This window comes from Zonotrichia leucophrys, chromosome 3 (assembly GCF_028769735.1).
Source record: "Zonotrichia leucophrys gambelii isolate GWCS_2022_RI chromosome 3, RI_Zleu_2.0, whole genome shotgun sequence".
NCBI lineage: Eukaryota > Metazoa > Chordata > Aves > Passeriformes > Passerellidae > Zonotrichia > Zonotrichia leucophrys.
In genome coordinates, this window is record NC_088172.1 from 69,115,905 (window position 1) to 69,129,177 (window position 13,273).

At 36.5% G+C, this 13,273-nt stretch overlaps 1 protein-coding gene across 3 annotated transcripts in view; it reads left to right on the forward strand.

Annotated features, from left to right (window-relative positions):
• Positions 1–13,273, forward strand: part of PRKN (parkin RBR E3 ubiquitin protein ligase) — a 689,640-nt gene that overhangs the window by 230,153 nt on the left and 446,214 nt on the right. For all 3 annotated transcript variants that reach the window (XM_064708670.1, XM_064708671.1, XM_064708669.1), the window contains exon 4: positions 11,800–11,918. In XM_064708670.1, coding sequence (XP_064564740.1) covers positions 11,800–11,918 — 119 coding nt within the window. The remainder of the gene's footprint in view (positions 1–11,799; positions 11,919–13,273) is intronic.

Consider the following 13,273-nt stretch of genomic DNA (forward strand, 5'->3'; position numbering starts at 1 on the left):
TTTATTTGACAGACACAGCATCCCCCCCAGCACACAAAATGAACAATACCCGATGACACCGCTCTGAGAAAGATGGCAAAATCAGAAAGTCTCTTTCGGGGGTGGTTGCTCTGTTCTCAGTCCCTCCGGCGCTGGGCCAGCTGCTGCAGCCGAACCTTTGGTGTTCCCAGGTCCCAGCCCGGAGCAGGTTCCAGATGGTCACAGAAACAGGAGAGGAGAAACAGTCCAGGAAGGGATGTGGACTTTTTAGCTACAACTAGCTAATAAGCAGAGGCAAAAGCAGAGCAGAAGCAAGAGCAGAAAAGGGAGCAAGCAAAGCAGCAAGCTAAGCAAGAAGTGACAAACAGCCCGATGTACTGCTCGCCTCTGTGTCCCTGATAAGAGAAACCCAAACAAAACTTCCACTCTTCAGAGCCGGTCTTAAAGGCACAGAACAGATGAATGGGGATACAAGCATCATAACGTCACCCCAGGACATCATCATATACTGTTTTCACTGATGTTCAGCTTCCTGCTACACTGCACAACTTGTCAGGGATTTTATTATAAGCCCCTGGTTTTATTATAAGCTTCTGGCTTTCAGTGCTGGCTGACATTATCTTATTGCCTTTTGCTATGAAGGTGGTTTAACCAAAATTGTGAAAAAGATCAAAAGTTCACTTGAGCAACTAAAGTAGCAGGAAACACAGCTCATCCTTTTGTTCACCACAGTTTGCTCTTTAGCTTTGTTACAGAATAAATATTCAGCATATATTACTGGAAAGAAACTCAATACTGGCAACAGTTGGTTTCTCATTTAAAGGTATATCACTTGGTAACTGAAATTTTTTCTGCAGCAACTCTCCCCTAATAGTTAGCCTCCACTAATTATTTTGGGAGTAGCTGATTCAAACATCAGTAATGTTTTAAGTGAAGTCTGTGCTGGAGATATGACCCAGTAAAGATCATGATTAACATTATCAGGGACTTTTTCCCAGCAAATTTTAGTTCTCTTCAAAAGAATGTTGCGTTTATTCTAATAAAAATTAAATAAATAGCAAAACCTTCACTATCTTCAGCTGTGAAAGATCAAAATTCCTGATTTAGTGCAGATTAGTGATCATGGATATGCATTTTAATCCCTCTTGATATCCAAAATGTGATGAATAGCTATATATCCTGGTTTCTAAACCTCACAGCATTGTTCACAGCAATTTCTCACTTATTAAAAGCATAATGCAGGAATGTAACAAGGGCTGTAGCTGAGCTAATATTTGATTCATCTTGAGACATGTCTTCTTTATAACTCTAACCATTGTGAAGTATTTAGGATAGAAATGTAAAAAAAATCTGTTTCAAACAGAAATGTTATCAGTCCTCAACATTTTCCTTCTAATCTGTAATAGAAATTTTTCAGGTATACTAAATCTAGCAGTGTAAATGTGAAGAAACACATTTTGTGTCTGCTATCCAGGCACAAAGATCTTTGTTTGGCCAGTAATATGTAGATAAATAAAATATCTTCATGAAACATTGCCATATCTAAAAACATCTAGCATTCTCTTTTCTGCAGAGTCTCTTTCATATTTCATTTTGCTATCCCTATTCTCCTGTAGCCCCCTCTGGAGTCTCCTTCTCTGGCTAAATGGCTTATAAATATACTATAAATAGGGCAGAACTGTAAGGTTGATTACCTCTGGCACAGATATGTAGTAGAACAGGAATCTGCATTAGGTACTGGAGATGTAGATATAATACCTTTATTGTTTTCTAGATTATCATAATTCTTCAAGAGAATCAACTAGAGATCAAATGCTTACTGATGAAGGAAGTAGGGAGCATTGGGATGAAATCTTTTCTCTTTATAATTTGCAGGAATGTCTTCTACTTTATAGTGTGAGTTGGGAATTCAACACTAGAAAGGAGAACCCCTCCAACACCTAACTGTCAAACTGTGAAAAGCATTGTATGGAAAGAAAAACAAACCAGCTTTCTTAGGTTTATGTGAGATGGCAGGAAGGGAACAGGCTTTTGTACAGATTAAGAGGTATGAAGTACATCTCAAGTTGAATGTACAAAACAGCCTTTAAGCATTTCTGTTTAACTTCAACAAAACCATTCTACAAAATCAATTTGTTTAATTGATTGGCGTGGCACCCCAGGGAATAACTGAGTTCAGCTGGCAGCCTGTGGTTTGGAGTCACACTAATTGGGAGTAGGGAAACGAGCAGCTGCTAAAGCTCTGTGCTGTTCATAGATAGGGTGGTGAGGAGTGGAGGCTCTACAGGTCATGTGGTAGGAAAGCTAACGTGGGGCAGAGGGTGGTTTCACAAACTGACAGGTTGAAGAATGATAGCAGAACTTGGTTAAAATTAATCCAGCAGAGAATTGCTATGCGATCTAGTCTCTAAAGTGCAATGAACATTTCATACTGATGTCACATTTGAAGACACTGCACATATAGTATAAAACATGTAATATATATGTATGTGTATATATTATATATGTATGTATATATATGTGTGTGTGTGTATTATATACACATATAATAACATGTATAAACATATAATAGATAACACGTATAATAACTGATGAAACAACATGGTGAATGAACCATAGGTATATTGATAATATCTCTTACTGAGAAGGCTCACAGGGCCAACAAATTACTGCATTCTCACTTCATCATAGCTTTGCATTAAAGGAGAAAGGGGTAATTAAGAGTTAAAGTGGCACATATCTACTTAGAAACTTCAATATTAGCTTAATTCATTCTGATAGGGAAGCTGTTTGATTCCTTCTGGATAATAAAGTTAGTTTTCCTGTTGTTTATGAAAATGATCAAGCCAACAGGTTTATCTGGTGCAGCCACCCCAAAAGGTCTCTCCAAAGTGAAGTGGGAAAAGGTCATGAGCTGAAGCTCAAAGCTTTCCTCTGTAGAATTATGCATCTTGGCATGGCAAGAGGGGGGTCACTACACCATAGGTACCACCACCTCTCTGTGAGAAATTTTTAGATGTGTTGAGGCATCTGTAAGAGTTGCAAGGATAAGATTAGTTGGTATCACTGTTTCAAAGTCTGAGACTATTTCAATGCTTCTTATCAAATAACAGACATAGATGCTCAGCAGACTGTATGTGTAAACATGTCAGTGAGGATTACTATGATTCCATTTTCTGCACATTTAACTTTAATGAAATGAATCTTGCTGCCTTTCAGCTAATCTGTGGAGGGGGAATTCTGTTAGTTAATGCAGAGCTAGAGGTGCTTTGACGTTTAAGCTCTGAGCTTAGAGTGCACTCTGTCCTTCCCTTTGTCTGTCTTTCTCTCTTTTCCTGAAAAACTTCATTCCATGTTTTTCTTCCTCTACAGAAGGAAGTTAGCTCATAGCATGTGTCACAACCGAATTGCTTTAAAAAGCTGGTGTTTACTGCTCATTGCTTAATTACCTAGGCTGATTTTAATAGCCTGGAAAAACTGTATCCCTTCTTCTCAGACCCTTTTGGTCAATGGTTTAAAGAGATAAAGAAACTTCTTGACTTAGGTTTGTATTTTCAAAACTGTCTTCTAAATGCAAAAGAGTGTTTCTGCATATCCAACATTCCAGTTTAGAGTATATGTGAACAGAGTATGTTAAATTCTAAGCTGACCTTTTTCTTAGAATCATTCCTATTCTTTACAGTATAGTTCTGGAATTGCATTATATAAAAGTGATGCAAACCATGCAATTATGTTGAGACAAGAGAGCATGGTAAAGTGCCATTTTCACTCAATCTTTTCCATTTTTCTGGACAAGACTTTAAGAGAATGATTGCCAATATATAACTTTTCTAATGTAAAACCAGCTAAGGAACTTCCTCATAATATTACTTTTATTGAAATAAGTTACTTATATCATTAAATAGCACATTTCAGAAACTAAATAGTTCAGTTTTAAAAGTGCTGGTAGTGATATTTTCTGTCTTCATTGAAAAACATTATATCAACTAAGTTATAGATACATCTTTCCTGAGCCATTTTCCTTCTCTCCTTTGCTTCTAAATAAATTGTCATTAAAATTTTAGTTCTGTGGAACCTTCAGAGTGTGGAGCCTGACATGCAGGGCATTGAAGATGAAAAAAAGTATTACAGGTCATTTGAAATGGCAGTTTCTGTGGTACACTGTTAATTGTGCAATGTTTTGTGACACACTGAAATGCCAAGAATAAAACCACTAACAAGTTATTTAGTATGTTAATGGACAGGCCTGTGAGAGATGTATCTGTGGAATTTATGAATGCAAAGCAAGATAGAATTGCACATGCTACTGAAAATGGATTTTTAGAGATTTTGTACAGCATTGTTTTTGTTTGGTTGGGTTTCCTTCTCAATTCCTCTCAATAATTCCTAGCACTCAATTTACTTTTTTGATTGCTACTGAGCATTGAGCTGACATTTTCATACAACTAGCTATTATACGCCCAGGTTCCTGTTTTTGTGTGATAATAACTAGCCAAAACTATCACTTTTTGGCTAAAATTATTTTTCCTATGTATATCACCTCACATTTATCTACAAGGAATTTAATTTTTCATTTTACTGTCACTCAGCATCCTGCTGAGTGTTTTTTTCTGGTTGGCCAGAAAAAATGCGGTTTATCTGGTTGGCCTTAATTTTCACTACCCTGAAAAAAATCGTATCACTATCAAACTTTGTCACTTCACTGTTCATTTCTGTTTTTCTGATGGTGAATACTCAAGTCCTGGAACAGTTTTTTGGGGGACTGTATTGTGAAAACTGATCATTTATTCCTGAAATTTACTTCCTGTATTTTAACTATGTATTTGAACACAAGAGAATTTTGCATTTCATCCAGTAACAATATAATTTATATTTTAAAATTGCTGAGAAAGGGGGTTTTTATCACAGAATCATAGAATTATGTGGGTTCGAAAGATCTGTAGAAATCATCTAGTTCCAATCGCCTTCCATGAGCAGTGATACCTTCCACCAAAGTTGGTCCAAGCCCCATCCAAGAAGGCCTTGACCACTCCCAAGGATAAAGTTTTAGTACCTTGAATAAATCAATTGCCTTCCATATAAGCCTTGCTACCTCATTATGTGATCCTTGGGTGCTCTGAAAAGCAAACTTTTCCTGACTATAATGATTTGGGGTGGCAGACTGTAACACAGCTAACAGCAAGAATGTTGCTGCTGGTTTCCAACCTTTCGTAGTTGTAAATAATTGAGTTGTAATTGTAGTTGAGTAGAGCTGGGGTTTTTGGGACACGGGAAGCAATTAGGGAGCTAATTCAGAGAAGCAAGTCAGTAGGAATAGCCATTATTTTGACTTCTTCAGCCTCCCTCCCTGCATGGGCGTTTAGCTAGTTGTGTCAAAGGCCAGTTGTGAAATGTGCAGTTGTGTAAATTGGGTCAGACTTTTATTAAAAGGGCTGTGTGAGAAAGAGCTGCTGGAAGCCTTGTCAGAGGTTTTTACCTCACACATCCTCAGTGAGCTGACTGGCCCAGGAGTTACATTTAGGCTCAGGTCCTTTCCTTTTTGCATCATTGGGCTGTGTTTATAAGTGTGCTGTGTCTGGATGTTTATCTTGTATATTCTTGTTTTTCTGGCCTGACGTGGGACCAGTCTTGTCCTTATGGACTTTCTTGGTGACCACTGGTTTAATTTTTAAACATTTCTTAGTTTATTTGCTGAATCTGTGATCGGCTGGGTCTGCTGCTCATACTGAAGCCTGCACTGCATGATCTGTGCAACCCAGGCAGATTTCTGGAGCATCTTCACTTTTCTTCATATGCTTAGGCTTAAACTGAGAAGTTGCTGCCTTCAGCTGCAAATAAACCAGGCCTAGCCAGCTCTCATCACCACAGGTCACACTGGGTCCCCTCAAGGATGTAAAAAGCAGCTCAAGTGGAGATTTGTGGGAATATTATGATTGCTGCATAGTGGTTTCCTCATGCACAAGAAGTACATTTTATAGTAGACCTTTTGACACTCGTAAGTCTTGAACACTTAGTTGTTGTAGCACTGTTTTTCTCCCATGTATTGTTTGCCCAGCTTTCAGCAGTTTCATGAAATTTCTGGTGTGTTGTTTTGTTTTGGGTTTTTTAATTCCATGTTTTGCTGTCTGGCAGAATCATCACAATTGGTTTTTGGTGGCTTTTATTTTTTCCTCTTTTTGAATCCTTCACTCTTTATTGTTAATATGAGCAATAATGTTGAATTTTGCTCCTTTGTCTGAAAATCAGAGAGCAAGCTGAAGAAGAGGAAGATATATTGTGAGAGGTAAGAGAAAGATGACCTTATATAGAGGTCAAGAAAGGGAATGAGACAGGGAAAAGGTAATTACAGAAGTAAGATGGGTAAAAAGATAATGAGGGATGTGGGTGAAGTATAAAAGAAAGTGGAGGTAAATGATACTGGGACTCAGAAATGCGAAACAGATGATTCTTTCATGATAATGATTCGAAGAGAAATCCTAATATAATAATGTCCTAAATTTCAGTAATTCCAGATAGATCAAATGCTGTGCTTTTTGCATTTTTAAAATTCATAGATGTCTCCTGATTGTTTTTTCTCACACTAAATTTTTCACTGAAAAAGCATTAAAAAAATAAGTGTACCCCATTGTCTTTGTCAAGTAACTTCTGATACTCCACTTCTTAGACATTATACCCTCTTCAGCCAAATTTCAACTCTTCTTAATTTTTTAGTCCTTGTAACAGTGACAAGACCATTTCTTTTATTCTGTATGTAGGTGTATTCCACATACTTTAATTACCTGAGATCCATAGACATTCTGCAAGTCCTGTTTGAGTATCAAGAAAGAGTTGTGGTTGGCTGATTGGTTTTTTTTTTAATTTATTCTATTTCATATTGTTATCATTCATTCAGCTCTTAGTCATGAGTTCTTTTGCATGGCATCATCATGTGGGGTTCTTCTTCCCTAATTTTAGAGGTTTGCAAAGTAGATATTTCTACCACACCTTGTGGTTCTAAATCCCCACAAAAGAGAAACAGACCCTTTTAGACACAATTTATCTGACATGGTTGTATGCTCTTATATCTACTTTAAGATTAATTGAATCAAACCATAAAAGTGTCAATTTTTCTCACTATAATATATCACAACCAGGTTAGATAAATCTATCTGTTAAATAAATACCATTTTCATGTTATAAATTAGAAAGTCATCATAAAGAATAGGTATCATCTAGAACAGGTAGAAAAGTTTATAAATGTGTGCTTCCACATACATGGGTCTGGAGAGGACAGCTACGTGCTCTGTGATGTCTTTGCAGATAAAGAAAATTGGTTAAAGGACAAAAGTTAAAGACAGAACATACCAGTTGTATTTTTGCAAAATAAATGAGATCTTGTAAGTAATTTCTCTTTCTTTGGGTCCAGAAACGAAACCTACATTATTTTTTTTTAAACTTAGCTTTATGTGGAAATTTTCACTAGTTTGAGCCTTCCGGGTTTGTATTTCAGACATTTTTCCTTCTACTGTGTTGAATCAAACAAAGTCCTTAAAGTGAACACAGTTGGAGGAATACTTATTTTCTTTCTTTTCTAACTGTGTATTTTTCATTATGTAGGTGCAAATTGCTAAAATAGTCTGAGGTCTCTGACAGTCAGTCTATATTTCACAAATTGCAACTAGTCTAAATGTAAATATAATGGAGTCTGAAACAATGCTAACTTTATGTAGTTTTCAATCTGTTGAAAGATAGCTGTGTCCTGTTTTAAACAGGTGATTATAGGAAAGACTCAGTAATCAGTATAATCTATATGAAAATGCAGTTCAAATGAGAACAGCAGGTTTTCAGCTACTAATATCCCTATTTAGATTTTATTCACTTAAACAGTCATAGAGATGATAATGGGTGTTTTGACTGATTAGAGATTTCAGGATCAAATCTATAGTCATTATGACTAATGTTTTCTCATTAACTAGTCATGCATATCGAAATAATTGGTCTGTGCTATCACTAACCTGTACAAAGCTCCCTGTGCATGGTCATCATTAACAACACAGAAATGAGGAGGTAATTCAGGTCGCAAGGAGCTTAAAAACCTAAATGGGGAGACAGTATAAAAACACTGGGATACATATCAGAGAAAGCTACTTATTCTTTTTATATAAAATGCTAAAAGGGAAAACAGTTTTAAGACCTTTTTTTTGGTGGTGTGATATTTGTGAGGAAATTATCTTTGAAGAGGTAGAAAAGAGAGAGTGTGTCTCATTGGGGTGAGAGGACAGGTCCTGACACAGATCATAAATGAGAGGCCTCTTGTATTCATATCATCCTAACTTTTTCTCTCTCTTTTTTTTTTTTGCCTGTAAAGGCAACTTAATTAAATTAACTCCATAGAGAAAACCATGAAGCATTTACCTAAAACTAGCTTGTAATAAGTGGCTTTATATGATATTTGGAAGTGAAAACTGCAAAATAGAGATTGTTTTCCCAATTCTCACTAAAGGTGTACACCCAAAAGGTGTGTGCCTCATACATTTACTTGTGTGGTTGGTTCTGCAGCAATTTTAGTGCTTACTGGCACTGAGCCATAATTACATTCTTTATTAATATTGATGTGTCAGAGCTGGTGCATAAGACAGATTTCCTTGTTCCTGTGTCTTTCAGTTTCTCTTTGAAAAGGGGTCCAAGGGGATGAAGTCTCAGCCAAGGGCCATGGTAATATAGTCAGTAAAGAGCTTAATGCTGGCCATCAGTGTTGTACTGTAAGCAGACTTACAGCATTTGCGTTTTTAATTAAGTCTTTGTTTCGCCTGCTGATGCTGCTCAGGACCTGCACCTAATGATGTAACTGCACTTTGTGAGAATGTGATCAGCACATCTGCATAAAATGGTCAGTGTGTTGCTGAAAATCTCCACTTAACACATTCCTTCTAAAATCAGTGCATTCCTCTTATTACATTGTGCCTTTCCAGCTTCCTTGCTATTGCAGATATTTCTAAAGTTATTCTGTGTCTCTGAATAGATCTGTGCTGCTTAACTGCTCCAACCCATTATATTATAAATTTGTTTCTTGTGTTTCAAATTTGTGCGCAGGGAATGTGTTTGGGGGGACTTTTTATATTCATGAAAACCGAAAACAAAATTGAAAGTGCTAAGAAAAATGAATATTGAGCTAATGTGGTCTATTTTTGCACAGAGCAAATATCAAGCTAATGCATAAGATTTATCCTCTATAGTAAATCAGCAATATGTCTCATTTTAGGCCTCTCCTATGACTACTATTTTTTACTGCAGTATTCAGTCATGCTGATTTATGCCATACTATCCCATGAATATTTTGCAGACTATTATCAATAAAATAATTTTATCTTTCGGTCCAGATGGAATGAGCTTAGAACACAAAGCAGACAGAGAGCATGCTTCCTGCCTCAAGTGTTTTAATCCTTGAAATAAATTTTAATCCTTGGCAAAAAATGAGACAGGGACACAAGACAGCAGGGAATGGAGGACTGGATCAGGAAAGGCATCAGCCAATTAACAAATTATTTTATGCTGTAAGGGCTCATGTACTCATAAGATGGTTCTGTTTAACTGGAAGGATTTCATTAGAGTCACACTAGGAATCACTTTGGAGTGTAGGAATGAATGGGACAGTGAGCACTGGTGTCACAGAATTACTCAAGATGAGTGTGAATAGAAGCAGCAGTTTCAGTAGTCCCATTAGACAGCTCACATAGGAAATTGGAACAATGGGAGAGGACTGGTGATAACAGAATAGATAACAGGCTCTGGTCTCACTTCCTGCTGTTGAGACCAAGTCAGGAATAAGTGGCTGAAATCATCTTGATTATTGTGGACCTCTACTAGCAATAACTTTCCTGCTTTCTTAAGTCATGGAGCATTACCTTTGAATTGTGCTAAAGGCACTGGCCTTTTACTCTTATTGATTGATCTGCTGGTCCTGCATAGAGGAACTGCCAAAAGTAAAATTAAGTCACTTGCAAGTGTCCTCCTTCTCATATGTAATACCATAGTTTAGATTTTTGATGTTAAGTGATGTGGATTTTAGCTCAAATCAAGTCTAATCCAGAAATGCTCTCAGTTCCATTAATGAGAGCCTCCAGCAAAGTACGAATGAATGGATGTCCAGTTGTCCAAAACTTTGTCATATTATGTTTCACAACATCAAATCATATATTAAATAGCTCAGCATAAACCTTTTTCCTTTAACTATTTTAATTCCAGAACTGTGTTTTAGACTGATTTTAGAAGTGTGCTCTCAGCCTTTTGAGTTATTCGTATGAAAAGTGTGTAGGTGTGTGAATATATGGGTATGTGTCATTTTCCACAAAAACTGAATTCCATTAAAATTCTGTAGTACTTTATGTCCTGCCATGGTGGTTAATACTTTCCAAGGAAGCATAGTGAAAACACTTGATAGATCAGTTGACCAAAATTAGTTTTGAATACATCACTCATATACTGTTATGAAGCTAATGTTTCTGAAAAATTGAAGTGTTAAAATATCTTTTTCAACAGTGCACATCTTTGTAGACATCTGCATACTTTTTCTTAGAAAAAAAAGAATTTTTCTGTATGACAGAGTTCTCTGAGGTTGAGTCTTAGTTACTGAAATCACATTTGAGTTACATTTATATCATATTCAAGCACATTTAAATCAGGACAGCCATGAAGAGGTATAAAATGTAATTGATTGACATTTTGCATTGGCAGAACGCAGGTTCTGACCCTTTAATGTGTAAAGGACATGTAAAAATAAAGGAAGTCAGCCATGTTTAAAAATATTATTCCCGGTCATATTTAATGTGGTGATGTGCTAAGATTCACATGTACATAAAGCATATATTTCTGATGAATGCAGGGAGAAATAAGAGAATAGGGAGAACGACAGTAAAAAAATTTTCATCTCTAAGGGTTTGATAGTGATTCTGAAGTTCACTGCTGTTAATGGATGAAATCTTCTCTTAAAATTGAGAAATTTTTGTTTGAAACTTTATTCTGGTCTCATTTCAATTTCTGATGATAACTTTGAGTCTCTGACCTTGGAGATGTCCAGTCTAGATTAAAACCATGCCAGAGATATTCCAACATTTTGTAAGGAATATCCATAACTGTTCTAAAAAGTGTTTCATTCAAACAGTGATCAGCATTGCCTGTGAAATCAAATTCATTAGCATTGCCCTGGGCTTTGACAATTCTCTGCATATCACATTCTGTTCCATAGTTTAGCAGAACAGAATGCGTTTCATTTCATTTTCCTTGAAAATTTACTTGGCCTAATATCTTGGCAGCAGTTTGCAAACTTTGCTAGGTTATAAGGCTGCCAGAAAGAATAAAGAACTGGCTTCCAGTCTTCCATGAGTAGAAGTAAATTTGCTAAATTGTTTTCTTGTTGTGATATCAGTCAAACTCATCTTTCAAACTTCATCTAAAGAAATTTTCATGCAATTTGACCTCATAAAAATTGCAGCTAGACAATTTTAGAGTAGAAGCGAGATGCAAATTATGGAGGGTCGGGGTAATTAATCTCATACATCACTTGCCAAAGATTTAACTTGGTGCTGATCAGTGATAAGCTCTGGATGCATTTCAAGGAGTTATAGTGTAGTTCACCTGTACTTACTGATTGACAAGCAGGAGTTACTGGAAGGTGTTAGGAACTAGACCAGGCAAGAAAAGGTGATCGCAAAGCTCTCTTCAGAAATGAAATTTATTTTATCACTTATGGAGTAAAACATAAAGCTTTCATGACAGTTTGCTGCTGATTTTCAGTCTACATCAAAAGTGGTTTTTTTTCCTGTTTGTTTTTCCTCTTGACAGGTGCAGCAAGTTACAACAGTTTTTATGTTTTTTGCAAAAATTTCTGCCAAGCTGTGAAGCCTGGAAAACTGAGGGTCCGCTGCAATGTATGTAAACAAGGAACCTTGACGTTGGCAAGGGTAAGATTTTTTGGATTTGTTTCAAGGTTTTGGGGTATATGGAGATGACATATTTAGTCTTTTCTATTTGCATACATATGGCTATGTATATATGTAGTCTTATTTTTTTTCTTGCTGTTTATAGCTGAGAAGAGTAGTTCAAAGGATGTTGAAAATTTCACTCACTTGTTTCTATTATTTGGTGCATATACAAGGAACATGGTGCAGACTAGAGCTGCAGTCCTTGAAAGACACACTTAACTCTTTATTTAAAGGACTAATGATTAACCTGATTGTATGTACAATCTATGCAACTGCACATGTGCTAAAAGGATGGGATGACAGATGTTTATTCAAACCTTGGAGCTATTGTTAAGGCCTCAGAAACACCTGAATTCAGATCTATGTTGTGATCATTATGGGCTGAAGCCAGAAGTTTTTAAATAGATGTGTAGTTGAGAATATTAATCCTTCCAGCCTGTTGCAGCATGTGAAGTCAAGGAAAAATTATTGTTCTTGGACAGAAAACTAGTAAGAGATCTCTCAAGTTTGGTTTGCACCCTAAAATGAGAGAGTTTTGGGGAGTGAGTTGAATGTGCAGTTGTGTAAAGGTTTGAAAGGTTTTTTTCTTCTATCTGAGTGCTGCTAAATTTCACTGGTTGTGTTACTGTTGAATGAGAGTTCTTCCTCTCTCCTAAATCAGATTAGTCAACCAGGTTGGTTGTGGGAGAGGCTTAGGTCTTGAAGAGGACTGATCCATACCGTGTAGCTTGGTTATAAGGAACTTTCATATTCAGCCCATGTTCAAGTGTTTAAATTTGTCTTTTGCTGTGGTTTACAGTTTCAGCTTTATGTTCTCAATGTAGCGCGGTGCTTCAATGCCTTTACATGTAATAGCACTGTAAAAAAATAGCAATTAAAACCCCAGGTTTTATATTCTCCTTGAAAAGAATAAACCATACCATACTTATACACATCTAATTCAAAAAGCCACAACTACAATGCCTTTCAAGCTTTGTGTGCTATTCCTGAATTAACCAACTATCTCTAATTTATTTTAGAGGCTTCAAAGTGCTGCATTTTGTGGTGTTCCAGATGAACACATCTAAGGGGATTCTTTTTCTTTCAAAATTTGCATTCAAATATTGGTGATTAGCCTAGGCTTGAATCATATATAAATCAGGACACAAGAGAAGACAGTATTAATGTACATTTCCAATGGATGAAAACACAGAAAATATTGTATTCAGCTTGCATACATGAAGTCAGTGCTGCTGAAAGGCATTGCTTTTGTCACTAGATGAGTCTGAATCTTACAGATTCCGTTGACATCACACAATATGAGTCCTTTGCTAGACTCAGAGGCTTCCTTCAGC